The 27,978-nt window shown below is 41.1% G+C and overlaps 1 protein-coding gene across 2 annotated transcripts in view; it reads right to left on the minus strand.

The window, feature by feature from the left end:
• DOC2B (double C2 domain beta) overlaps positions 1-27,978 on the minus strand; it is an 847,907-nt gene that overhangs the window by 190,083 nt on the left and 629,846 nt on the right. For both annotated transcript variants that reach the window (XM_088449544.1, XM_088449543.1), the window contains one exon: positions 11,568-11,694. In XM_088449544.1, the coding sequence (XP_088305670.1) occupies positions 11,568-11,694 (127 nt within the window). The remainder of the gene's footprint in view (positions 1-11,567; positions 11,695-27,978) is intronic.

A 27,978-nucleotide genomic window follows, 5' to 3' on the forward strand; every position in this document is an offset into this window, starting at 1 on the left:
ACTGAAATCACCCACCACTATCAATGCATAGTTAGTACGTTGTGCCAATATGTCCATCACCTTGCCTATAAATTCTTGAGGTGAAACATTCGGTGCATACAAATTTACCAGAGTATAACAGGTACCCTGAATCTCTACATCAATAATCAAAAATCTTCCATTAGGATCAGCAATGGTATTTATAATAGAATATTGCAGATTCCTTTGAAATATTGTGGCCACCCCCCTGATTTTTCTACTGCAGCTAGCCTTAATACATTCCCCTATCCATGGGGCCCTCAAAGTGGTAATGTCTCCCTCTGCCCAATGCGTTTCCTGTAGGAACATTACATCAGACTTAAATTTTTTTAAATGAGTTACTACTCTTTTGCGTTTAATTGTGGAGTTCAAACCCCCAATGTTCCAGGATAAAAATTTAAACTTATCAACTTGTGACCCAGTGTCACCAGTATTTATATCGTTAGACATGTCTTATCCAATACCTTGCTGTGGGACAAAACAGTCTAAGAACAAAATTAAGTTAAAACGTGGCACTCCGTCCCAGCAAGCGGAGTCCAACTTTTTTGAAGAATGCAAGCCCTCAGGCCCCGAAGTCCCCCAGGGGGGGAGAGAGAAAGCGAGAGAGAGCCAACAAAATAGAAAATTTTAATGAAAATAATAAAAATTAAAAACAAACCATAGAAAAATAGATGCATTATATGTTTCTGTGCAATGTCTCTTACAACCTTTTCTTTTATTTTCTCTCCAACATTTCAATGTGGTGTTCATCACTTGCAACCTGTGATTCACACCTGAACTACTCACTATCACTTAGAAAATAACTAACAAATCGTATATCAATATACTAGAAAATCTTCACTGAAGCGAGGAATGCTCCTTCATGTCAATCAGACATTATGGCATTCAATATTAGTTTCTCGTTTAACAAAATATCATCAAATATAAATGCATAATCTACTCTCAGGGATGGTCGTGGTTACTTAGAAATTAGAGTCATACCCTTGTTTAATGTTATAACAGTTATCCAATCATCTGTTTGGTGATTGTCGCGGTGAGCACTCTCTGTCTATACCCACACCAAAATGACGCTTAGCAATCTTAGGGTCTGAAAAATATAATGTTTGACCTCCATCCTCCACTCTCAGTCGGGCAGGGTACAATAAAGCAAATCTAGTGTTGCGCTCATATAATACTTTGCATACATCTGAAAACTCCCGTCTTTTCTGTGTTACCGCTGCTGAAAAATCCTGGAATATGAGCACCTTAAAACCATCTACCGTTAGTGTGGGTGTCTTCCTATATTCAGCAAGTATCCTTTCCTTCATTCGATAGTCTAGATACTTTGCAATCACCGGTCTGGATCGTGAATTAGGCGCTGGTCTTTCTGGACCTATTCTATGGACCCTCTCTACGTGAGGCAAAATGGTGTCCTCCGACAAATTTAGGGCTACAGGGATTTTGTGGGCTACCAGTTGAACCAGAGCCTGAACAGAGCCTGAACAGGTACCCCAATAAACCTCAAATTGCTTCTTCGAAGTCGATTTTCCATATCATCAATTTTGACTAAAAGCGATTGAACGCTTTCTGCTTGCGTACCTACAGTTTGTTGCATATCATGGGATCGATCCTCTACATCGCTAACTCGCTGCTCTAAGGTAACGAGTCTGGAAGTATTTGAATCTATTTTGGCAAGTGCAGCGTCAAAAGATGACTGGAGGGAATCCAGTTTTTTATCTATTAGGGGCATTAGTATTTTAGAAATTTCCTGAGCAGTTTCAGCAACCGATGAGGGACCCTGAGAATGGTGACTGAAATTTGCAGCTTCCTCAGGTTCCACATCAGCAGTGTCACTACGTGATGGAGAAGGAGGAACAACTTTAGCTGGAGTCTTAGATACTTTGCCCATTTTGCCTGTCGACCCTTGTGAAGATGTAGCGGGAGTAGATTTACGGACGTATCTGTCCATAACCTGACGAGAGATCCCTTGAAAAGTCTACTCAAAGTAGATCTTTAGCAGTTAATAAGGTCAGATAAATTCCAAATTTCTCAACAGGACACTAAATTAGCAAGAGATAAAGCAAGGTGAGGGAGTAGATGTACACTAACCACCCCTAAGTTGTAGACAAGTTATGAAGATTCAAAAATATGCATCACTCTGCCGAATACCCATGTCTTATAATCTGAACAATAGTAATTGAGCTACATTCCCCTATATAATGAAGTTCTAATAAGGTTCCATGATATACCGTGTTCTTATAAAGTGAAACTAACTAAATTTGCCTCCGTTACTGCTAGTATGTGGTAGCAATGTTATACAGATAGTTTATGAAATGTCTTTCAGCTTAAAGGCTAGAATTAGATACTACTGTCAGTCACTGCGACCAGTAGATGGCAGCAATATGCTGATGTTTGATCAGATATAATACAGATAATAGCCAAAATTAGATCTTCACTGTTCACAGTACAATATACTAAAAGCTCACAAAAAGAAAAACAGCAAGTATATATATCTAGCTGTGTTACTTATCAGATTTTCAGTACGGTACAACAAAGTCCAGGATCAGCCGGATTATTAGCCAAGTGCAGCAGACCAAGCACCCCAGCCTCCACCCTCTCCCAGGACAGCAGAAATAGAAAGTCCGGTCATCAGCAGTCCAGGATCAGAATCTGCGAAACCTCTTCAGCACGCAGAGACAGCGGTATGGGGATAAGATTAACACCTTGGCTAGCAATCGGCGCTGGGGGAGAAGCAGAGGTGGTCGGATAGTTATTACGATAATGCCTAATGTGAGTCACCCCCAGCACAGCACCAAAGGGGGGGGGCTGTGGGGAGTGGACGGGGATATGGGGGGGAACCCAAAGAGAACAATGTCAGGGGTCACAGACAGATGACAGGACTGATCACCTTTGATAAACCAGGCCAGGTTATTCGGGGATCTTTATCATTGGCTTCAGTCACTAGAATAGTCAGAGCACTAGCCTGCACATGCAATACCTGACCCCTGAGTTCGGTTGTAATCCTCTGATCGGCTCCCAGCAGCCCAGCAGGATGACAGAAGAGCAGCGGTTTCACAGCACCTCACAACCCCCTGGACAAAGCGATTGGCCCGGATACCTGACCACCTTTCAGAGAAGAAGCCCCTTCTCCACCTCTGCAGCCAGTACAGCAGGTAAGGATAACCTGATTAGGTCGTCTTCGGCGTCCGTGATCTCAGTCGGCTGATAGCAGCGTCACTCCCTCCGGGGATCATACACGGAGCAACCCAGCAAGTCCACAGCGGTTGCAGGAAGCGGGCACACCCGGCAGCAGGCAGTCGTCACGGCAGCAGTCAATGTTATCTCTCCGGCAGGTCATGGGCGATCCGTCTCAAGAATCCCGCCGGCGCCATGCAGCAATCGTCTGCACGGCAGGCCTCGGCAGCTCCAGAAATGCCACGCCAGCCCCGTCCAGTCTCAGCAGCGCCGGTTCCACAGTAGGTCAGCGGGCGTCAGGTAAGAGCCTCCTCAGGCTTTGAAGTTCCGGTAAGTGAACCCCTCTAGTTGTCAGAGCGAATTCGCGCCAAACAGGCTTTTGACGGACTCGCAGGCCATCAACTTAATGGCTGGATTCCGGGAAAAAAAAACAACTTTTGGCTCCCTGGCGATATACGTATCCCTGGATACCTCTGATGATAAGGGACACTTTAGTGAGCACAGTTAGGCTCTATTTTGTGATCCGTGCCCTGATGTTACAGGATTCAGTGTCCTCCTCAGGGAGCCAGGATTAAAACGTGGCCATACTTGATGCCCCGCCCACCGGAAGTCTGTTTGGAACATTCTTAAAAAGAAAGAATGCACCGGAGAGCTCAGCAACACCAAAAGACCCGGAAGACCACGGAAAACAACTGTGGTGGATGACAGAAGAATTATTTCCCTCATCAGTGAAGCATGGTGGTGGTAGTGTCTTGGCGTGGGCATATATGGCTGCCAATGGAACTGGTTCCCTTGTATTTATTGATGATGTGACTGCTGACAAAAGCAGCAGAATGAATTCTGAAGTGTTTCGGGCAATATTCTATGCTCATATTCAGTCAAATGCTTCAGAACTCATTGGACGGCGATTCACAGTGCAGATGGACAATGACCCGGAGCATACTGCAAAAGCAACCAAAGAGTTTTTTAAGGCTAAAAAGTGGAATGTTATGCAATGGCCAAGTCAATCCCCTGACCTGAATCCGATTGATCATGCATTTCACTTGATGTAGACAAAACTGAAGGGAAAATGCCCCAAGAACAAGCAGGAACTGAAGACACTTGCAGTAGAGGCCTGGCAGAGCATCACCAGGGATGAAACCCAGCATCTGGTGATGTCTATGCATTCCAGACTTCAGGCTGTAATTGCCTGCAAAGGATTTGCAACAAAGTATTAAAAAGTGAAAGTTAGATTTAGGATTGTTTAGTTTGTCCCATTACTTTTTGCCCCTTAAAAAGTGGGAGGCACATATAAAAACCGTTGTAATTCCTACACCGTTCACCTGATTTGGATGTAATTACCCTCAAATGAAATCGGAAAGTCTACAGTTAAAGCACATCTTGTTTATTTCATTTCAAAGCCATTGTGGTGGTGAATAGAAGCCAAAATGTGAAAATTCTGTCAATGTCCCAATATTTATGCACCTGACTGTATATACACATACAAATATATATATCTTTATTTTTTATATATATATATATATATATATATATATATATATATATATATATCATATGGTTGTAAGCCGCGGCCCTCCAACTTCAATAGGTAATAACTTGCTCTGGTGCCCTCCTAGAGGGTCGGCAGCCTCACAGTATACAAATGTACAGACAGAGGCGGCACTCAGAGACTTTCTAATAAATAGTGAACCCTATACCAGGGTGGTTTATTGGTCAATGTTTCGGGAACCGAATCCCCTTCCTCAGGACAACAACATTCTTTTAGAAATGTCTGGACTGAGCGTTCATTGGCTGAGAAAGGTGAGCCTCTGCCTCTCGCAGCCAATGAATGTTTCCCAAATTTGACTTCAATGGTAAGAACCGCTATGTAACCTTTAGTAATGTCTTTTTCCAGTTTAATGCATTCTTCAAGGTCTTCAAATGGATGGATGAGGGCTAGAAATATTTAAATTCTTTCTTGCAGTGTTTGTTGTCGTCTTTTTTTAAAGTTCACTGTTTTATTATCACACATAGTTTAGACCAATTTTTACACATTGTCTCTATAATGCATTTTTTTAAATACATTTTTATATCATATGCACATTTGTAAATGGTCCCCTATTTTATGGATTATGGTCCCCAATTGTATGGTCTATGGTTCTCCTTTGTTTTATATATACATATATATATATATATATATATATTTACACTCATACACATATATACATACTGTATCCGAGTCGTGGTGCAGTCAGAGTAGGCAGAGGAGGGTCATACTCCCTCCCCTATCATACTCCCTGTCATGCTCCAGGGTTTTGATATAAAAACTGTGTTTTTATACATGTGTAAAGCGCTTCCCTGCACCAGGTACAACCATTTAAGGGATCAAAAGCTTATGGTCGTGATCGCATCACTTCCGGTGATGTCATCAGGACCAGCCTTATAAGGACGAGACTGCTGGGCATACAGGCATCCTTGAAAGAGAGCTCATAGAGCTCCAAATGAGTTGGAGATACAGTACCTGTATGCAACCATCAGCAGCCACCAGACGTTTGGAACCTAAAATATGTGAGGGTCTGCCAGGGTCTTTTCCGGAGATAAACCTGCTACTTACCCAGAAGACAAACCTCCACTTACTGGTACGATAAAACATCTCATATGCTGCCATAATTTTGGGCTTATTGACTGGATTTCATACCTTCTTGCTCCTCCTGAGAGCTAATTTATGTTGTATGCATAGTATCAGTGCGTTATTGGCACATGAGCTGGTACATATTACTCTGAACCAATCCTTTATTACTACTTACTGTTTGTGGTTCATTATGGATTGTTTATTACTACTTGCCATAGTGGTATTTATTTCTTCATTAATAAAAGTTTTTATACTGCATTTGCCATTATCCTGCTAATATTTGAAACACACAGCGCTTTACGGACACTGCCACACACGTTTTATTTTATTTCCTTGAGGGTGGGGGAGACCCCGTCAGAGCCCCTCAGCTAATTTGGTAGGCGCGCAGAGAAGCCATCACATTCCTATAAGTGCAGTCTATACATTTAAAATGCATTTCCACAACTGCGCACAGCGCATTAAATGTAACATTTTAAAACACATTATTACATACACATTTACAGCACATGGTGCCTAGCGTAGATAATTCATATGAAAATTGTGCTGTAGTACAATAAATTAACCCTCTCAGTACCATAACCTCCATCTTGATCATGTGGGTCACGTCCTAGCCACAATACAAGTTTGCAAAATATTGGAAAAAAAACTATTTTCACTCCCATCTGCAAGTACAAAAACTCATCAATACAACATTTCAACATACACATCCCACATCATTTAATGGTATGCGGTCACATTGCCGATGGATGGAATGCCGGGCGTCGATATCCCGACACCCACTCCCGCCACCCAGCAAAATGCAGGCGACGATATCCCAAAAGTGAACAGGATACCTACGCCGGCATCTCAAAGCTCCAGAATCCCGATCATCCAGATGGGTAAATAACGTCAAAGTCCCCAGGGAAGGGGGGGTTGGGTTTAGGCAACACTGGGGGGGAGGTTAGGGTTAGGCACCCCCAGGATTGTTAGGATTAGGCTAGGGGAAGGGGGGGATAGGGTTAGGCGCCACTAGGGGGGAGGTTATGGTTTGGCACACCCCAGGAGGGTTAAGTTTAGGGTGCGGGGAGGGGGGGTTAGGTTTAGGCACCACTAGCGGGTAGGTTAGGATTAGGCACCCCCTCCAGAGGTTAGGGTTAGGCACCAACAAGGGAGGGCTAAGGGGGGTAGGTTAGAGTACTTACTTACCGCTGCCGGGATTATCAACCAGCCATTCTTCCACTGTTGGGATTTTATCATACCGATCCCCATTTAATACATATTTTGGCTTTTTAGAGAAAACTACATGAAAAATAATGGAGCGCCGGGCAAGCCCCCAGGTAGACGAAATTGGATGTGCGACGCACGATCACACCCCTAAAATGTAAAACTACTGGGGGCGTGTCCTTGCTGGCATGAAAAGTACACAGACGGGATGTCATGGTGCGAAGGCGCACTGGGTGACACCAACCCCAGTGACGCCACTGCAACCTACCTGTAGTTCAAGACTAATTTAATTTGTAACATAAGTTTAAAGTTTTGCATCTAGGTCATGCATGTTATATACACTTTAAATGGGAACACTATTTGATAGATGTGAGTGGAAAAGAATTTAGGAATATTAGTATAGTATACAGCAAATTTAATAACAGCTCTCAGTGTCATATCATGGATAATAAAACTCACAGTTTCAGGCAAGCTTATCAAATTCCAGAATCACCCACAAAACCTCCATAAGCTATCCTACCCAATTACATCCCCTCTATACAGTCCATCCTACCCAATTACATCCCCTCTATACAGTCCATCCTACCCAATTACACCCCTCTATACAGTCCATCCTACCCAATTACATCCCCTCTATACAGTCCATCCTACCCAATTACATCCCCTCTATACAGTCCATCCTACCCAATTACATCCCCTCTATACAGTCCATCCTACCCAATTACATCCCCTCTATACAGTCCATCCTACCCAATTACATCCCCTCTATACAGTCCATCCTACCCAATTACATCCCCTCTATACAGTCCATCCTACCCAATTACATCCCCTCTATACAGTCCATCCTACCCAATTACATCCCCTCTATACAATCCATCCTACCCAATTACATCCACTCTATACAGTCCATCCTACCCAATTACATCCACTCTATACAGTCCATCCTACCCAATTACATCCCCTCTATACAGTCCATCCTACCCAATTACATCCCCTCTATACAGTCCATCCTACCCAATTACATCCCCTCTATACAGTCCATCCTACCCAATTACATCCCCTCTATACAGTCAACACTTTACATACAATATTTGTTCTTTCTCATCCTCCTGACCCTAGGCCAACTTTACTGTGTCAAATGGAAAAAGCTAGGCGCAGGTGTTTTGCACAGGATACCACAAAAAGTTTTCAATTATTGAATAAATCAATATTCATATATACATCAAAATATCATGTTATTTGAATAAACCACTCAAAATGTTACATTATTTTAAAATATGGGGAAAAAAAGCCTCCTGGGAGTATGCTGCTAAAAAATCTAATCTGGCTATCAGGACGTCTAAAGAAACATTATTACAATGCTGATTGATAGCTAACAGTGCAAAGTATCATAATTAGACACAGTAGCAGTCTCTGGTGTATAAATAGTAACAACCTAAAATGTATCCACACTGTGAGCAAATATGATAACAGTCCCGGGAAATTGGAGTGCTGTACTTTAAATATGAATCAATTCCGGTAGTAGTAAAGATATAAAAGTGAGGAGAGCTCTAAGAGCAAAATGTCTAACTAGTAAAACAGTATTGCTTTATATATTTAGATAGACAGCCTTTATGCTAACAATGCAGTTGTAATATATATTCTATGTATGGGTGTAATATATGAATATTATTTTGTTTTTTCTTTTTGAACTCTCCCTCTAAAATGGCCAGTCCTTGTGTTGGAATGCATCAAGAGCCTCTTGCCGAAAAAAAAAAGTTATACAACCGTTGGGAGGAGGAATGAATAGAGGGCCTGAGTCACTATGGATCGCTATTGCGATAGCGTACGCAGACGGCCAATTGTTGCGTACTGAGCATGCGTATGAATCGCAGTGTGCGTGCATAGCCACGGACCTGCATTGCACTGCAATCACGCAGCTAACAAAAGCCATCGCAGAGTGAATGACAGGAGGTCAGCGTTACGGCCTATGCAGGTTGTGTACTCACTGTGTGCGATGAGGTTAGCAATTTCTTAATAAGGTCTGACCTGTTGTAATTGTGCATGAGGGGCCAATGTTACTCAATGTTCCCCATGTATACATAGTACTGCAAGGTATTACGGATGTGAGATAGCGATTGCAAATATTAGCATATTTTTTTTATGCTGGCTTTGCGATTGCAAATATTAGCATATTTTTGTAGCAGATCTGCTTGCGTAATCGCACACCCGCAATCACAATTGCGATCCGTAATGAATCAGGCCCAGAGACAAGTGCCACTGGCAGGACAAATTAAGAAATTATTAATTATTATTTTTTAAACAGATTTTTGGAAAGGATATTTTTGTGTGTGAAGTATGGTGCCATGGTGTGGAGGTGAGTGAGAGGTGTTTCAGTGGTTGAGGTATGGTGCCAAGGAGTGGAGGTGGGTGAGGGGTATTTTAATGTGTGAGGTACAGTATGTTAAGGAGTTCACGTAGACACACTAGCACTGCTGAATCAGACTCGGAAGTGCTCATTTTCACTGCAGTGAAAAGACTCGTGGAGATAGCTGATTACTCCCTACCAAAAGTAAATTGACTGTTCTCTGGCTGGGGTTTGATTAGCCTTTCTTAGCTTGTTCTTATACAGGTTGCAATAAACTGCAAATTAATGAAAAGCTCTATATTATTAAAGCAATCATAATATTTATTTAATTATGTGACACATCCCACCCCCTGCACATGACATCTCAAAACAGCATTCGCTCTGCAATTTTTAGAACTATGCATTTTATAGATTATAGATATCCAATCACAGTGATTATATGTAAAAATTTAAAAATGAAATGGTCTGTTTGTTTGTTTGTCTGCCTAGTTATGCATTAGGACACCCCTGCACCGATTGGGATGAAACCAACGTGAGGTGGTCTAGTTGGATCCTGGCCAGGGGGGTTAAGGTCCTGGTCAGACCTCTCGTTGGTGTACGTTGGGCAGAACTTTGACCCCCCGAGCCTGTTCTGGGCCTTCCACTGGATGTATTTGTATGAAAACTTCATAGGTACCATTGGATCCCAGAAGACATACTAGGTGGTTAAGGTCATGGTTGGACCTCCCATTGGTGTATGCTTGGCAGAACTTTGACCCATGGACGCTGGACAGAACTTTTACCCGGGGAGCCTATTCTGGGCCTTCCACTGGATGAATTTGGATGAATTCTTCACAGAGGTGTGGCAATTGGTCTGGGATGCCTAATGGAGTGGTTGGAGTCCCGGTCAGACCTCATGGCAGAGTGTGCTGGGCAGAACTTTGACCCAGGGAGCCTGTTCTGGGACTTCCCTGGATGGATTTGGACAACACTGCATAATTTGAACGAAAACTTCACAGAGTGGTATCATTGGATCCCAGGAGATTTACTAGGGGGTTGAGGTCCCAGTTGGACCTCCTGTTGGTATACGCTGGGCAGAACTTTAACCCAGGAAGCCTGTTCTGGGTCTTCCACTGAATTGATTTGGATGAATCCTTCACAAAGGGGTGGCAATTGGTCTGGGATGCCTAACTTAATAACTTGAAGATTTAAACCCGGGCAATGCCGGGCACTATGTATATATATATTTATTTATAGATGCCTGTATACACAAATACCAACATTGCGCTAGTGACTGGCAATCGTCAGATGGTATAAATTTCTGATAGCCAAATAAGGCTGCTAATCCCCAAAAGGGTCCTTTGCCAGAAAGGGCCTAAGGAATTAACAATGATAATGTTGGATTTTTGGGGAGCAGCTAAACTGGATTATACAAGATATCAAGATCCAAAGTGGGCCTTACAGGCTGTCAAAGAACTTGACCCTATAAAGGGAGACAGCAAGTGTACTAACAGATGTCCCACAATGGTCAAGATGTCTATGTATATGTGAGAATAAGTTTTAAATGTCATTGTATGTTTTTTTTTTATAAAACTGTGTACTAAAAGGAAAGAAGATTATTAGTTGTATTTATGGACATCTATGGTGTGATTTCTTTGCATGTGTGGATTGCATGGGGTGTTGCTGACATTTGGTGAACATTTAATTACAATAGCCCCATTACAAATATATTTACTGAGAAAAATGTTGATGTGTTCAATACTTACTTTACCCGCTGTATATATATATATAGAGGCTCTTTTATATAGTACAAATTAATGGCCTGATTCAGAGTTGTACGTCTTTGGATGCAGACACTGATCAGCACATGAACAGTACAGATCCTACACAAGCGCCTATCGCCCACAATTGGCCTATAATAATTGTTGCTATCGCTTGACAGGTTTTTTTGTTAAGATTTAAGTCAATCTGAGTGCAGTGCATCCCCTTATCTTTGATTGTATTGCAAAATGTGTAAATGATAGTATGTGAGGTATGAATTTGTCTCCTCATGTAAGGGAATACACACTTACCAATGAAATCAGTACTACAATGCATTGCCATTAGTAGGTACATTTTACTCTTATTTGAATCTATATTTCTGTTTTGCTTTTTTTGTTTTTTTTAAAACAACAGAATTTTACCTAAATTTACCACATCATTACACTCTACAGACATGAAGTAGAGCTCACTTACAGGTAGCTGTTTCTCTAGACAGATGCTAAAATTTTTGGTTTGGTTCGGTTTCAGCTTTTTCAGAGGAATTCTTGTTTCACCGATGAATTCATTGTGGCGGAACTTATCCTCATCACATACAGAAATTCTAGATACAGGCCAAAGAGAAAACAAATGTTATATCATTAACAAATCTTCTGCCACTCTTTCTTAATTATGGAATTACAATATACAGGTTTAATATGTCATAATAAATTACATATGTTGCTTTAGCAGATGTGATCTGAATAATATCTATGACTCCTATTGTGCAGTTGAACAATCTCTTATGCATCACAGACAATATTACTAGTTTTATCATTATTACTTTCTAAGGCACCAAAGGGATATAGAAAGCAAGACATACATAAAACAGTGATATGCGAAACACATAAATAAATACAGACCTAAAAACAAAGGGTTGGGAGAGCACTGCTCCTGAGAGAGCTTATGGTTTTATTGGAAGAGGGCACAGCTGAAGCTTGTGGACATTGGGAAAGGTTGTGTGTGAGTAATATTAGTGGGAGTAGGGCAAGCTCTAATAAAGAAATGGATTCTTAGAGAGTGTTTAAAGATTTTAAGGCTGCGGCAAAGTCTGATCAGATGTGCTAGAAAGTTACGTAAGTGGGTAATTGCAAGGGAGAGATCTTGTAGGCAGGAGTTTGAGATGGTTACTAAAGCCAAGGCGAGGCACATTATAAAGGTAGATCTAAGAGGGTGAAAACAAGAGTAATTTGAGATGAGAATTAAGATGAACCCTGCTGTTGTTGGCATTGTGGGTAAGGGTACTTTGAACTGGATTCTGGAGGACACCGGGATCAGATGTGGAGCAGCAAGAGAGGAAGATCGATATTGCTGAGACATTTAAAATGGATTAAAAAGGAGACATATTGGTGTGGGGAATTCCAGATAGGAGGAGGTAGTCGAGGTATAAGATTTTGGGAGAGTGGATAAGAGTTTTGTGAACGTATTGGGTAAGAAAAACATAATATTCTAGCAATATTTCTAAAATGGTAGTGATGGGACTGCTATAGAGACTTTGGGGGGTATCCAATTAGCCGTGAATGGTGAAAAAACTTGCTATTATTTCGGATGAAATAATAGGATATTTCGGGCAAAAACACATAGGTCCGTAAATTTATCACAGATCCTATGTGTTTTTGCCTTTTGCGGCAGCAAACAAGCTGCACTTTTCGTGGATTATTTCTCGGGAAACATCAGGTCAGGCGGCACTCCGGGGCTAATTGGATAGCCCTGGGGGATCCATTACCGCCCAAACAATGTTTGGGGCTAATTGGATACCGCCCTTTATGTGACTACTAAAATAGAGGGTGCAGCAAGCCGGTGTGCTTGAGATACTGGGGAAATTGTGGTGTTCTTGATGATGAGGAAGATGTGATGGGAGGGTGTGACATTGGGAGGAGCGAAGAGAATAAGCTTTCAAAGGGGGTTTGCCGGGACTCGAGTCCCAGGCCTGGACACTCAGCACAAAGGAGGAGGCCTGCTTGCCCCTTCTGCACACTCTTACCTTGTTTGAATTAAAATTGAAAGGGGGGCTGCTCCAACTGGTGTGCCGCACCCAACAACCCCCATGGCCAGCACAATAAAAGTGAATGACAGGGACCACTGGAAGAAGTAGACTGAGGAGCAGCAACGCGTGACGACTCGAAGGAGTGTCATCCAGAACAGGAGAAGGAGGACTGGTAAGTCATGTTTTGCAGGCTTGCAGCAGCATGTCATGCAGATGCGAGGAGTGAGACTTCCTGGCTAGTGCTAGAGACTGAGAGGCAGAGGAGGAGAGAGAAGAGCGTTGAGCTGGCTGTATTACTTATATAAGCAGGAGCACAGTGAGAGAAAGCTGGGTACATTAGAGAAAGGAGCAAAGGAGAAGATAGCTGTGCATATTATAGGGACAGGTGCAGAAAGGGGAAAAACAGAGGAGCCAGGTGCAGAGAGAAGAGGGGACCCGTGTGCGTTCCCTGTCCAGGGCCCCGTCCTCTCTCCCCGGCGGCCGGCAGCAGACTGATGCGGCTGACCGGTGACAGCAGCATCAGTAGACTCGGGGCACTAATCTGCGCCCAGAGTCTACTGCGCATGTGCAGGTTGCCGGGAAAATAGTGCGGCCGCCATTTTTCTGGTGATTTCCTCACTTCGCATATGCTAAATGCCGGAAAAATGGCCGCGGCAGGCCATTTTCCGGCGTTTTGTGCAGGGCTGAGACACCAGATGTGGGACCTCGGAGAGGTAAGTATTAGATAATATGGGTGCAGGGTGTGCAGTGTAGGCCCCCCTGGACCCAGAGGCCCGTGTGCAACACACACTCTGCACCCATTATAGATACTCCCCTTGCAGAGAGGAAGAGAATGGGGGAGAGCTATGAATAGACAGGGGCAGAATTATAGATAGCTGTGCATACTGAAGAAAGAGGAACAAACAGAGATAGCAGATAGCTTTCATTCTGATTGTGCATGACAGTGACTGATTTCTGGTGATCTTTATCTTTCATGTGGACATTGGTAGTGATGCTTGTCCTTCTACAGAGGTGGTAGGATTGCTGATCTGTCTGTTTCTTATGCCACAAATATAGACTTTGTTATTTGCCTAAAGAGTCTATTTTGTCAGTCTCGGGCCCCACAATTTCTGATGGCAGCCCTGTTAGATAGCATAGTAAAATCCATATGGACATAGTAGAAAAGCAGTTTGTTAAATGCGATATTACTGTAAGGGATAAAATATAGATTGGGGTATCATCAGCGTGAGATGGTATTGGAGATGAATGCGCAATGGATAAAAAGGACAATAGGTAGTTGGTGGAAATTGCAGAAACACCCAATTAAAAGTAGGATCACATGTAATTCTACATTTGTAATTTATCATGTAACGTGGATGTGACCACAAATATACAGTATAGGCAAAACCAAGAGGCAACTGGAAATATGTACGCAAGAGCATACCTACAATATTAGGCATGCAATGGCTATACACAGCCTTTACAGACATTCTGCCATTGATTCACATAATAGAGTCTAGCTAGTATTATATTTAAAGGTCTAGAAATAGTTCATCTAAACCCAAGAGGTTTCAAATACACATTTTCACCTGCAATTCTAAAAATTAAGTTATCGGGCCATTCATCAAGAAGGTAAAGCAGGAGATATCACAGATATCTCCTACTTACCTTCCTTTTGTGGAATGGCCCGCTGTCCCCATACATTTCTTTTCCTTTTATAAAATACTCAAATCTATTTAGTATTGAATTTAAACACATGTTGCTAGATGATTTCTTTATAAAATGCTGAGTTTTATTTTTAGATTTGGTATCATCTGTCATTTTCACTTTGTCTGAATAATGCAAAATCAAAATCTTACACTGTCAAATATATATTATATATATATATATATATGACACATGAACACTGAGCTCTGCTGACTTTTTAAATAGTATCTTTATACAAATCTATTCACTGGAAAAAGTTATATTACAGTATTTTGAGAAAACCATGACAACGACAAATGAAAAATGACAGTTTTGGTATAAACTTAGGTATAAAAGTTTTGTATTATTTCTAAGAAGGTATTACACACTTCTGTACAAGCCCTTGTGCTTAAGTACACCCATATAACAATTCGGTGGCTACCTATATTCTTCCAATCCCATCTTAACTGATATTCAGTTGTGGGTAACATAATGCTAATGACCCGGAGCAAGTAGAGTTGTCAGGATGGTTAGACCCTACCCATCCTTGCCCTTAAAGCACATGGGTGTATAGTAAATGTGGCATCTGAATGTAGAAGCTCATTACTGTTCATTTATCTAACCATACAGTATTACGCAGCTCTGTACAGAGACTATGTAATAGTTCACATCAGTCCATGGAGTTTACAGACTAAAATGTCCTAAAACACACACACATATACTGTACATATATATTGACTTTGGCCCATTTTCTCATAAGCCTAACCTACCCTAATGTTTTTGGACTGTGGGAGGAATCAGGAACGCTCAGAAGAAACGTAAATGGTTCAAGGAGAAGAAATGATCCCAGTGCTGTGAGACAACAATGCTAATCACTGTGCCATAGTGCTGCCCCATTTCCTATCTATTCTTTGTTTCAACTTTTATTGGAACAATTAGTCTAAAGGCAGTAGCATCCGTCACAACAAATCCACATGTCCACTATGGGGGAGATGAGTCAAACCTTCTAAAAAGACGAGTTGAGAAGTTGCCTCTTCAATCTATAATATAATGGGCTTAAATGTACATATACCAGTTGCACAGTAGAGCTGAAGGGAGGCCAGCCCGATCACAGCTATCTCTGGCTGCTAGGGAGGAGACTGAGGGCGGGATGTATCAACCCTAAAAATTTAATTAAACCTCTGAATACTGCCATTTTCGAAGGTGTGCTGCAAACCCCATACGCATAAAAGTGGTCCACTATGGCCTGCAGGCACTGCAGTCCCAATAGCATGCTACGAGGCTGCGATGTGCCAGTATGCAGCTAGCTCTGGAAAGTGAAACCGTCCCCCTCTCATATGCACTGAAGGATGAAGCAGTGAAAGCATATAAGAAAATTGATGGGGGGAGGGAGGGCAGAAATTAAAAAAAATGGTAGACCTGGGACAGAGATAAGAGAGAGACAGACACGGGAGGGGGCAGAGATGAAAGAAAGACAGACAAATGCAGGTTGGGCCTCCACTACTGCCTCTCTCTCATCTCTGTTTCCCCCAACCGTTGGGGGGAACAGAGATGAGAGAGAGACAGTAGTGGAAACAGGAGGGATAGAGATAAAAGAGAGAGATGGGATAGGAGAGATAGGGATGGGAAAGTGGGGGAAGACAGAAGAAAAAAACTCTCCAAAGCCAGACACAGTAGCTAGAACCCCGACGAATGATGGTTCCATACATATTAGTTTGTAATAACAATTATAATTCAATATTTCTTAAGTGTCTTACAGTATGTCCCAATTTCTCCAGGAATATCTACTGAAGTAGGAAAATGAATAGTAAGGTAAATTCCACATGATCATTTTAACTAATATCTCAAATACCAGGTACAGTAACGACGACTACTGTATATGCAACTTTCCTAAAGGTTCACCTTGTACGTACAACTACAACCTACCTTAATGTTTTTGGACTGTGGGAGAAATCAGACACGCTCAGATGAAGCCTAAATGACACAAGGAGAACAAATAACCTCTACACAGATCAGGACCAGGTCAATGCATTAATAAAAAAAACTACAGTATTCTATTATTGACCTTGCCAAAATCAGCCAGATACCACACATCTCTTGACTTATCCAGTATATGTCAATCACAATGTGAACAAAATTCTTCATTAACTTAAGCACAAGGTAGAGATAAATTATTCAATCATTCATTCATTCTCCAAGCTATCATGAACACACAAATAAATATAAGATAACGTCAAGAACACTTAAAGCATATAAATCAGGTTTTATATATATAAAACCTGGAGTACCCGGCGTTGCCCAGGATTTTAAGAATGTTTGTTTACACATCATCCTCCAACCTCTCCTTAGGCAGGCCTCACGAAAAGTGTGACAAACTTCTCCATCAACAGTCCTAAGGTCTTCGAAGGAAGTACAGTAGGACCTGTAACGATGTAAAGCAAACTTCGGAGATAGAAGCATTAAAAATTTGTCAGATGTACAGTGTAAACACGGCCAAGAGCTTCTGTTGCTCTGATACCAGGATGACTGTCTACTGCGACTCCCTGTTTTCTGCGCAGAAAAACTTTTGGAGAAGCATTCCATGTGTAATATTTTGGCAGCTCACAGTACAACAGGGTCCTTGCAAAGTCATCATTTTGACACAGTTGGAAGAAAGAAGTAAATGTTGTTGCGTAATTTGGTACAGTCAGAGAGCTAAGAATGCTGGCAAAGCCTGCTAAAGCTCTCTTCGATAATAAACATTAAGATCATGACAAAACATGACAACACAAAACACTTGCTCCGAGGCCCTACCCATATGCCGTGAGGCCCCACAATGAGCATCCAGCAAAAATTGTTGCCTCTGCCATGTTTTAATATGCTCATATGTAAAATGTCATGATCTTCACTTGTAAACTGTGGATTTCTATAGAAAGACAGTACAGAAGTACAAATTTTTGCTTTTATATAGTAGAGAAGATAGAAAAGAAAAAATAGTAGATAAGCTAAATCCTTTTCTAATTCCGTACCAGACCTGTAGAGGGCGGACGCCATACAAAATTGTGTTTTTTAATGAATTAAAAAGTAACAGTAATTAATTTCGATTTAGTAGAGAAGATAGAAAAGAAAAAATAGTAGTTCCGTACCTGACCTGTAGAGGATGAATGCTATGCAAAAATTGTGTTTTTTCATTAATTAAAAATTAACTGTAATTAATTTCGATTTCAATTTTTTTTAGTTGCCTCCGCTGTGTTTTAATAAGCTCATATATAAAATTTCACGATCGTGGCTTGTAAACTGTGGATTTGAATAGAAAGACAGAAGTACAGAAAGACAAATTTCCGCTTTTATATAATAGAGAAGATAGAAAAGAAAAAATTGTAGAAAAGCTAAATCCTTTTCTAATTCCGTACCTGACCTGTAGAGGGAGAATGCTATGCAAAAATTGTGTTTTTTAATAACTTAAAAAGTAACCGTAATTAATTTTGATTTAGTAGAGAAAAAATAGTAGATAAGCTAAATCCTTTTGTAATTCCGTACCTGACCTGTAGAGGGTGAATGCTATGCAAAAATTGTGGTTTTTCATTAATTAAAAATTAACAGTAATTAATTTTGATTTAAATTTTTTTTAGTTGCCTCCGCCGTGTTTTAATACACTCATATGCAAAATCGCTTTTATATAGTAGATATATATATATATATATATATATATATATGATATATATATAGATTACAGTGCAAAAGTTTTAGGCAGGTATGGAAAATATGCTGCTAAGTAAGAATGCTTTCAAAAATAGAAGTGTTAATAGTTTATTTTATCAATTAACAAAATGCAAAGTGAATGAACACAAGAGAAATCTAAATCAAATCAATATTTGGTGTGACCATCCTGTGCCTTCAAAACAGCATCAATTCTTACTTGCACTCAGGTTTTGAGTTAATTTGGCAGGGAGGTTATTCCAAGCATCTTGGAGAACTAACCACAGATCTTCTGTGGATGTAGGATTGCTCAAATCCTTCTGTCTCTTCGTGTAATCCCAGACAGACTCGATGATGTTGAGATCAGGGCTCTGTGGAGGCCATATCATCACTTCCAAGACTCCTTATTCTTCTTTACGCTGAAGATAGTTCTTAATGACGTTGGCTGTATGTTTGGGGTCATTGTACTGCTGAATAAATTTGGAGCCACTCAGACACCTTCCTGATGGTACTGCCTGTATTTCTCAGCATTCATTTTTAACAACAATTTAACAACTATTTAACAATTTTAACAACAATTTAACAGTTTGGGGGGGAATTAAATTATAAGCCAATATTTTTTCGGGTGCAAAAAAATTGTGTTTTCCGCAGTTTTTTAACGCCTAATTTTCCAAAACACACAGACCTATGTGTTTTCGCTGCCACAGCTGCAATAACGGGGCTGGTTTATCAGGATTTTATTTTTCACATCAGCAGCAGCAGTGTTCTCTCCTCTGCAGGGTGGAGGTGGGGATGGGGGGTGTGATCCCCCTGGATTTGCCCCTGGCTGAGGGGCTCACAGTGTCCCCCCCCCCTCCTCAGCATGCCGTGCTTTCTTTTTTTTGCTAAGGAAGGTGTAGATACGCCTCCCACAATGACTCCCCGATAAGTTCCGACTTCCTGTCAAATTGAATATACTAATTTAAATTCCCCTCTTACTATACAATTTACTTATTTATTATTTATTTATTACCAATTATTTATATAGCGCGCACATATTCCGCAGCGCTTTACAGAGAATATTTGTCCATTCACATGCACACACATACATTACACACTAGGGTTAATTTATATTTGGAGCCAATTAACCTACCAGTATATTTTGGAGTGTGTGAGGAAACCGGAGCACCCGGAGGAAACCCACACAAGCACAGGGAGAATATACAAACTCCACATAGTTAGGGCCGTGGTGAGAATCGAACCCACGACCTCTGTGCTGTGAGGCAGTAATGCTAAGCATTACACCGTCTGTGCTGTGCTAAAATAGTTTAATAGTTTCAAGTTTAATTCTTCTCTATCCTTCTAACCACATTTCCCTTCAGTACGTTTGATCTATCTCTATTAAGATGCTGCCTGTCCATACTGTAGAACCTGTAGCCAATAAAGAATTTAGCTTTGTTCTCCAAAAAGTAAAATCCTCCTCCTTACATCACCACACTAAGTTCCTATTGTCTATCACTTGCAGCACATAATGTTTAGTACCTCACTGAAATTGTTTTTGAAACTCTGTATCTACCTCTAACCAATCATTAGTGCTGATACAGTATTTGTCTTCCTCAGTCATGGTTAACGGACTAGTTTGCTTAATCACTATCGTTACATGGACATTACAAAACTATTTGTCAAGTTTATTTCAGCTAAAATGGATATTGACTATTTCAGTTTATTCTTTAGTAAAGTAAATTAGTCTCAGACGTTTGGATGCAGTTTAATGGCTTTAACACCTTTTCTTTCAGCAGATTTATCATTGAGTTTTTAAGAGAATATTTTATGAGATATTTGTAATGGCTATAAAGAGAGCAAGCTTAATGGAATGCATTTTTTATTATCTTGAGTAATTTAAAAGTCACTATGGCGCATTATTGTTTGATATTTTTTTCTCTCCAGTGATTTCACATTAACTTTGTCTGTCTGTAAAACTTGAATCAGACCTCATCAAATATGACAAATCCTTTTATTATCTGCAGTATTGTAAAGAGAATATTAAATAGTCTTTAATCTGAAACTATATAGTAGATGTTGAAAGAAGAATTTTAATATTATTGTGCAGGAAATTTTGAAACAAAATGCTTCGAGGAGCTTGGGTCAAAGTTTTTGCTGATACTAAAATTGTTCAATGAAATGTGTAAAAAGTTGTTTGAATGAGAAGACCCTTAAAGACAGGTGCAGTGGCAGAATTATGCATCCCTGGGCCAGGGGGGCAGGGTGCCATCAGCCCCCCGGGCCGACAGAATGTTGCTATTCAGGGCCACAGATGCGCTGTGCTTGCACGGAGATTGCGGCTAGGAGACATGCAGAGTGTGCTCCTGGCCGCTCTGATTGTCCTTTAATTCAATAAGTATATGTCACTAAGACCCGCACTCATGCTGAGTGGGGCCCCAGATGCAGAGTTTTGGGGGGCGGAGCATTTCGGGTCAGACAGCAGGTTCCTAATTTACATATAAAGTTGCAATATGGGATTACTGGGGCCAGCCCCTATTAGCCAGTACTATGCTTTACAGTGGCTGGCACCTCCCCTAAGACCAGCCACCAACAAGCTGAGTTCCATTACAGACTGGCCCCTCCTCTCCTGGCTCCCACCCTCCTCCTCTTTCTATCCCACTCCTCTCCTCCCAGTGCCCATCTTGTGACCAGTCTTCTTCAAACTTCTCTGCCTCTCCTTCATGTGGTCATGACTGCCCCCATTATCTCCAGAACCAGGTAAGTCGATGTGTGTGTGTGTTTGGGTAGGGGAGGGGTTTGGTAAAGGACCAACAACTTATCTTGCAGTATACATTATAACATGCAGGGCCGGTGCTACCATTAGGCGGCTTAGGCAACCGCCTAAGGGCACCAGCCACTGGGGGGCACCGCTAAGACCATTACAAAAAAATAATGGCATAATTCACGGCTGTGTGGCATATAATGAATTTGTAGCACAGCTGTGTGGCATATTATGAATTTGTGGCAGTGTTATGAGGTACAATATGATTTTGGCGCTCTGCTGCGTGGCATATTCTATATAGTACATTATGAATTTGGGACACTGCTTGTGTGGCATATTATAAACTGGGGAGACTGATTCATGGCATATTTGTCACAAGCAGCCGACGCGTCTTGTTGGACAACGGTGCCCCTGTCGATTCTCTTAGGCCTGTTGCCAGGAGACGGTGACGCCACGCTGTCAACTCATAAAGTCCTCCCATCTGGCTGTACGTCATCCCTGCCGGGACTGGATTGGTTCTTCCTCTGTTTTCTGTCCTGCTGGTGCGTTGCTCGGATGCCGGTGATAGTGTCTTACACGTGTTTCCGGTTCCATAGAGTTGGCATCTCTCATTGTGATTGTCAGCGTCTCCAGTCCTGAGTCTGTCATGTCTCCTGTTGTATTACATCCCAGCGACTTTAACCGCACTGCAGCGTCTGAGGTTCCAGCATAACATTGCAGCTATCTCCGCTGCAAAGTGCTTCCAGCTTACCAAGTGCAGTGTCTACTCTAGCAGCACAATGCGCACTGCTGCATCCGAGAGTCTTCAGCTTTACACCGCAACTACCTCCACAGTGTGTGTACACATCATCTCCCAGTTGCCGCATCCCGGCGGCATTAACCGCAGTGCAGCGTCTGAGTGGACTAAGCCTAAACATCACGGCAATCTCCGCTGCTCTGCGTCTTCGGTCATCACAAATTGCCGCACCATCAGTGCAGCGTCTGAGTGGACTTTATTGTACATCAAAGTAATCACCACTGCTCTGCATCTTGCCAAGTATCTCCAGCCCTCAAGGCTGCTCCGTGACCATTAGGTCACCACCTAGCCAAGTATCTCCAGCCCTCAAGGCTGCTCCGTGACCATCAGGTCACCACCTAGCCAAGTATCTCCAGCCCTCAATGTTGCTCTGTGACCATAAGGTCACCACCTTGAAAAGGATCTCCAGCCCTCAAGGCTGTTATGTGACCACTAGATCTCCACCTATGTCTCTCAGCTCCAGCCTTGCGTTACAACTGCACTGTCCTTTGGTTGATCCCATCGCTATATAATCCTCAGACCTTTTGCCTCCTTCTGAAGAGATTCTTCTTGGAATTCATAACAATTTTATGAATTGGACGAAACAGGTGCAGTTGGTGAAAAGTTGCCTAGGGCGCCCGGAAACCATGCACCGGCCCTGATAACATGTGCTTGTTTTTCTTACAGTAAATATGTGGGGCTTAGTTTATAATATGTGTGTGTGTGTGTCTATATACAGTATATATATATATATATATATATATATATATACACACACTAGTAAAGATATAGCCTCAGTGCGCCCCGGGCCCAACCCATGCTGCTTTCTTCAGTCTACAAGCATTTGTAACCTTCTGCAGTGGTAACTATTTCAAACATATTATTATTAAGTTATAGTGTGTACATATGTGAGTATAGGTATAATATAATGAGTATTCATGTGTAGTGGAAGCAGGCAATAGTTTGTCTACAAGAGGGATTTTCCACTTCTAGATTCTTCATTTGTGTTTATTTTTACTTAATTTGGCCAGATTTGGGGTATAGGATATTTGTAACAGGGTGTGTGGGGAATTCATATCTGGACTATGATATTTGTTGAAGCAGGAGAGGATCGGACCTAGGGTCTAATTTTTAATGAGGGAGGTGGTGATGTTAGTTTTTATTTATTATTAGTTACTTATATAGCGCCAGCAGATTCCGTTGCGCTTTACAATTGGAAACAAACAGTAACAGAACAAGACTGGGTAATAACAGACAGACATAAAGGAAAGAGGGCCCTGCTCGCAAGATTACATACTATAAATCTGGGGTCTAAATTTAAATGTGTAAGGGGAGGTGGATGCAGATTTGGAGTCTAATTTCAAACAATTAAAAGAAAACTAGTGGTAATGATGAATTAGGACGGTATCCAATTAGCCACAGTGAATTACTGCGGCTAATTAGCTCGCCCGAGGCTATCCAATTAGCCCCGATGCCGGCAATTATTGGGGATTTTGTTTCACCTGTTTCAGGCAGGCGAAACCAAATCCGTGATAAGAAGCCATTTTTCTCACTATCACGGCAGTGAAAATACATAGGATCCACGAAAAGTCGAGGACAGAAAATGTTCGGCAGTAAAAAATGGAGTTTAACTGGATACCTCGAAAAAAACATTGGTGAAAAAGACCTGAAAATCAACGAAAAAAAACATTTTTTTGGCGCCCAAATTTTTTTTGCAGCTAATTGGCTACCAGCCTTAGTGTTTATTAGACCTATGTAAGGTTTAACTAATTTATGCTGAAGTCTTTGCTATACAGTCAGGTCCATAAATATTGGGACATTGACAGAATTTTCAGATTTGAGCCTCTATTCACCACCACAATGGTTTTGAAATGAAGCAAACAAGTTGTGCTTTAACTGCAGACTTTCAGATTTAATTTTCAGGGTAATTACATCCAAATCGGGTGAACGGTGTAGGAATTACAACAGTTTCAATATGTGCCTCCCACTTTTTAAGGGGCCAAAAGTAATGGGACTATCAACTCAAAAGATATTTCATGGACAGGTGTGGGCTATTCCCTCATTATTTCATTATCAATTAAGCAGGTAAAAGGTCTGGAGTTGATTCTAGGTGTGACATTTGCATTTGGAATCAGTTGCTGTCAACTCTCAATATGAGATCCAAAGAGCTGTCACTATCAGTGAAGCAAGCCATCATTAGGCTGAAAAATTAAAACAAACCCATCAGAGAGATAGCAAAAACATTAGGTGTGGCCAAATCAACTGTTTGGAACATTCTTAAAAAGAAAGAACGCACCGGAGAGCTCAGCAACACCAAAAGATCCGGAAGACCACGGAAAACAACTGTGGTGGATGACAAAAGAATTATTTCCCTGGTAAAGAAAAGCCCCTTCACAACAGTTGGCCAAATCAAGAACACTCTCCAGGAGGTAGATGTATATGTGTCAAAGTCAACAATCAAGAGAAGACTTCACAAGAGTGAATATAGAGGGTTCACCACAAGATGCAAACCATTGGTGAGCCACAAAAACAGGAAGACCAGATTAGAGTTTGCCAAACAACATCTAAAAAAGCCATTACAGTTCTGGAACAACATCCTATTGACAGATGAGACAAAGATCAACTTGTACCAGAGTGATGGGAAGAGAAGAGAAGGAAATGAACTGCTCATGATCCAAAACATACCACCTCATCAGTGAAGCATGGTGGTGGTAGTGTCATGGCGTGGGCATGTATGGCTGCCAATGGAACTGGTTCCCTTGTATTTATTGATGATGTGACTGCTGACAAAAGCAGCAGAATGAATTCTGAAGTGTTTCGGGCAATATTATATGCTCATATTCAGTCCAATGCTTCAGAACTCATTGGACAGCGCTTCACAGTGCAGATGGACAATGACCCGAAGCATACTGCAAAAGCAACCAAAGACTTTTTTAAGGCTAGAAAGTGGAATGTTATACAATGGCCAAGTCAATCCCCTGACCTGAATCCGATTGAGCATGCATTTCACTTGATGAAGACAAAACTGAAGGGAAAATGCCCCAAGAACAAGCAGGGTCTGAAGACATTTGCAGTAGAGGCCTCGCAGAGCATTACCAGGGATGAAACCCAGCGTCTGGTGATGTCTATGCGTTCCAGACTTCAGGCTGTAATTGCCTGCAAAGGATTTGCAACAAAGTATTAAAAAGTGAAAGTTAGATTTAGGATTGTTTAGTTTGTCCCATTACTTTTGGCCCCTTAAAAAGTGGGAGGCACATATAGAAACCGTTGTAATTCCTACACCGTTCACCTGATTTGGTTGTAATTACCCTCAAATTAAATATGAAAGTCTGCAGTTAAACACATCTTGTTTGTTTAATTTCAAAGCCGTTGTGGTGGTGAATAGAGGACAAAATATGAAAATTCTGTCAATGTCCCAATACTTATGGACCTGACTGTATATCTAGTAGATTGTTGTTTTTACGGTGAAAATAAATGCTTTTATGTCAAGTCAGTAATATATTTTTTTAAGATATAGGGGGTATAAAATTAGCGGCAAACGGCGAAAACCAGGGATTTTTCGCAGGTTGTCCCCGTTTTACGCAGATGTTTTTTTTCTCCCTCTCCTACAATTTCATCCAAAATAATAGGATATTTCAGATGAAAACATATAGGATCTGTGATAAGTTCATGGACCTATGTGTTTTCACCATTTTTGGGTCGAAAAAAAAATGCACTTTTTGTGGATTTTTTCTCGAGACACATTAGGTCCCGAAAAAAAAACCCCAATAAGTGCCGGCATATGGGGGACTTCAGGGCTAATTGGATAGCCCCATAGAGTAAAATGGTCCCTGCATTGTATATCGATCATTACAATGGTTCCTGCATTGTTCATTGGTCAATAGAATAGTCTCAGCTTTGTCAGAGGGGTGGTAGGTGATGTATTTGTTTAAATCACTTTGTTATTACAATTTGTTAAATATTTGTTAAATATTTAAATGGCTAATTAAATTACACATACATTCGGCAAAGCACACCAACACTTTTTTTTCCACGCAAAAGGCACCAAAAATGCTGGGTCACTTGCTTGTATATGCCCCCTATTCATAAAGTTGCCAGCCAGCCCCTGCCCCCTACATTTGGGTAAGAGCACAATGATGCTATTCTCACTTCCCAGATACCTATTGAGAGCAGAGTGGGGCCCACTTTTGAACATATGCGACATAGACTGGTGCATGTTCAGAAGAGGGAGCTGGGGAAAATTGGTCTCAGAAGTGTAGGAGACTGGTATTTCTAGGCCTCCATCACCTCCAGGTCCCTGCCACCTCCAGGCACCATTACCTTCACACCACTATAGTTCTGCCCCTGCATAAGTTTATTCTGCCCTCACAAAATGAAAATGTATTTATTGAATATTTTCAAAAGGAGTTATTTGTTTACAGGAAAGACAGAATAAAATGGCTAACACAAAACATGGATCTTTCTTTTCTTTTGGCCTTATAACTGTAAAACGTGCGATTGTAAACTTCTGAAATAGCTGGAATCCTTATTCCATTGACAGAATGTTAATTCTTCACAAGGTTAATGCTTTGATTACCATAAAGACTTGTAGCCTATCTGGACACACAATGATTGATCCTACTGCTGCTGCTATCGAAAGCTACTCATGAAATCTATTTCTCTTTCTTGCCACGTAACCTTGGAACACACATGATAAATAGTAGAACGTTAGTTATATAATATGCACTGGCTTTACCAAGCTCTACAAGTGTGTTTCTTCATCTTTTTACTTTGTCTTTTTCTTAATTCTGACTAATTCAATGTATTGTATTTCTTAAATCCAGCTAAAAAAACCTAAAAAATATTCTTACAAATATGTACAGAACTTAATTACTAAAGTTAATTAATATGCTTTACAATGAATGAACAGCTTCAAACTGCAACCCATTAGTAATACTGTTTGGTTATAACAAATGCTTTACTATTTTCTACAGGTCAGTACAGATACAGTATTGTAGTGAGTAATGGTGCATACACACGGGTCGGTTTTTTGGACGACTGAACGATAACGATGTCGTTATCGTTCAGTCATCCAAAAAATCATCCAGTTTCAGCCCCAAAATGATGAACAATAACTACCAATGCGCGCTCCCGTTTGTAGTTGGTAGTTGCCGTTCATCGCCCGAACCTCCCCTCCAACCTGACGATGGGAGGGTGGCCGGCACTGAACGAAATCGTTCTCAATTTCGTTAATTGTTTGTGCTCAGTGTCGTTACCAACACTGAGCACACCCCTGCCAGGGACACACAGGATGATTTCGTTCAGGGAGAAATTCATCCCGTGTGTATGCACCTTAACTTACACAAATGGTGGCATGTATTTATTGAAGAAGAAACAAACAATCAAGTACTGGTCCAAAGTGCCTGCTGTCCCTCATAAAAAGGCATTAAACTGCAACAGGCATATTTACATTAGAATGTCATTGTCTTTTTTAAAAAGATTGCAGGTAAATATAATTTTGGCAGCATATTAGAGTAAACTTAGAACAGATGGGAAAGCTGAAATTCCCTTAGTTTTCATTAAAAACAGTTCACATGGCAAACAGTATATCTATTAAATATGGACACTTATTTTTAATAAATGGATATAGGGAGGTACATTTATAGTGCTTAGTGGCAGGTTTGATGTAGTTTTGAAACAATGGGCATCGTTGGTGGTTTGGGGTGCCAAAATGCAGTACTATATTTGATAAATTTTGACAGTGTTTTCAAAGCATCTGTTGAATCCTACCGGTGATGTAGATTTGCAGTTTTTATTAAACACTGCACATATCACTAGGATTTGTATAGGCTTCTATTTTAAAAGTGAAAAATTGCAATGGCATGAGATTCCCGCCCAAATTAATAACCAGCCCCTGGCCAGACTTTAAAAATGACAAGACCACAGAAAAAGGACAAGACTACTTACACCTCCACTCTTGCTCCAAACTCCAACCCTAGCACACCACCTCACTCGCCAATGA

The sequence above is a fragment of the Taudactylus pleione genome, unplaced genomic scaffold, assembly GCF_031769625.1.
Source record: "Taudactylus pleione unplaced genomic scaffold, aTauple2 ptg000487l, whole genome shotgun sequence".
NCBI lineage: Eukaryota > Metazoa > Chordata > Amphibia > Anura > Myobatrachidae > Taudactylus > Taudactylus pleione.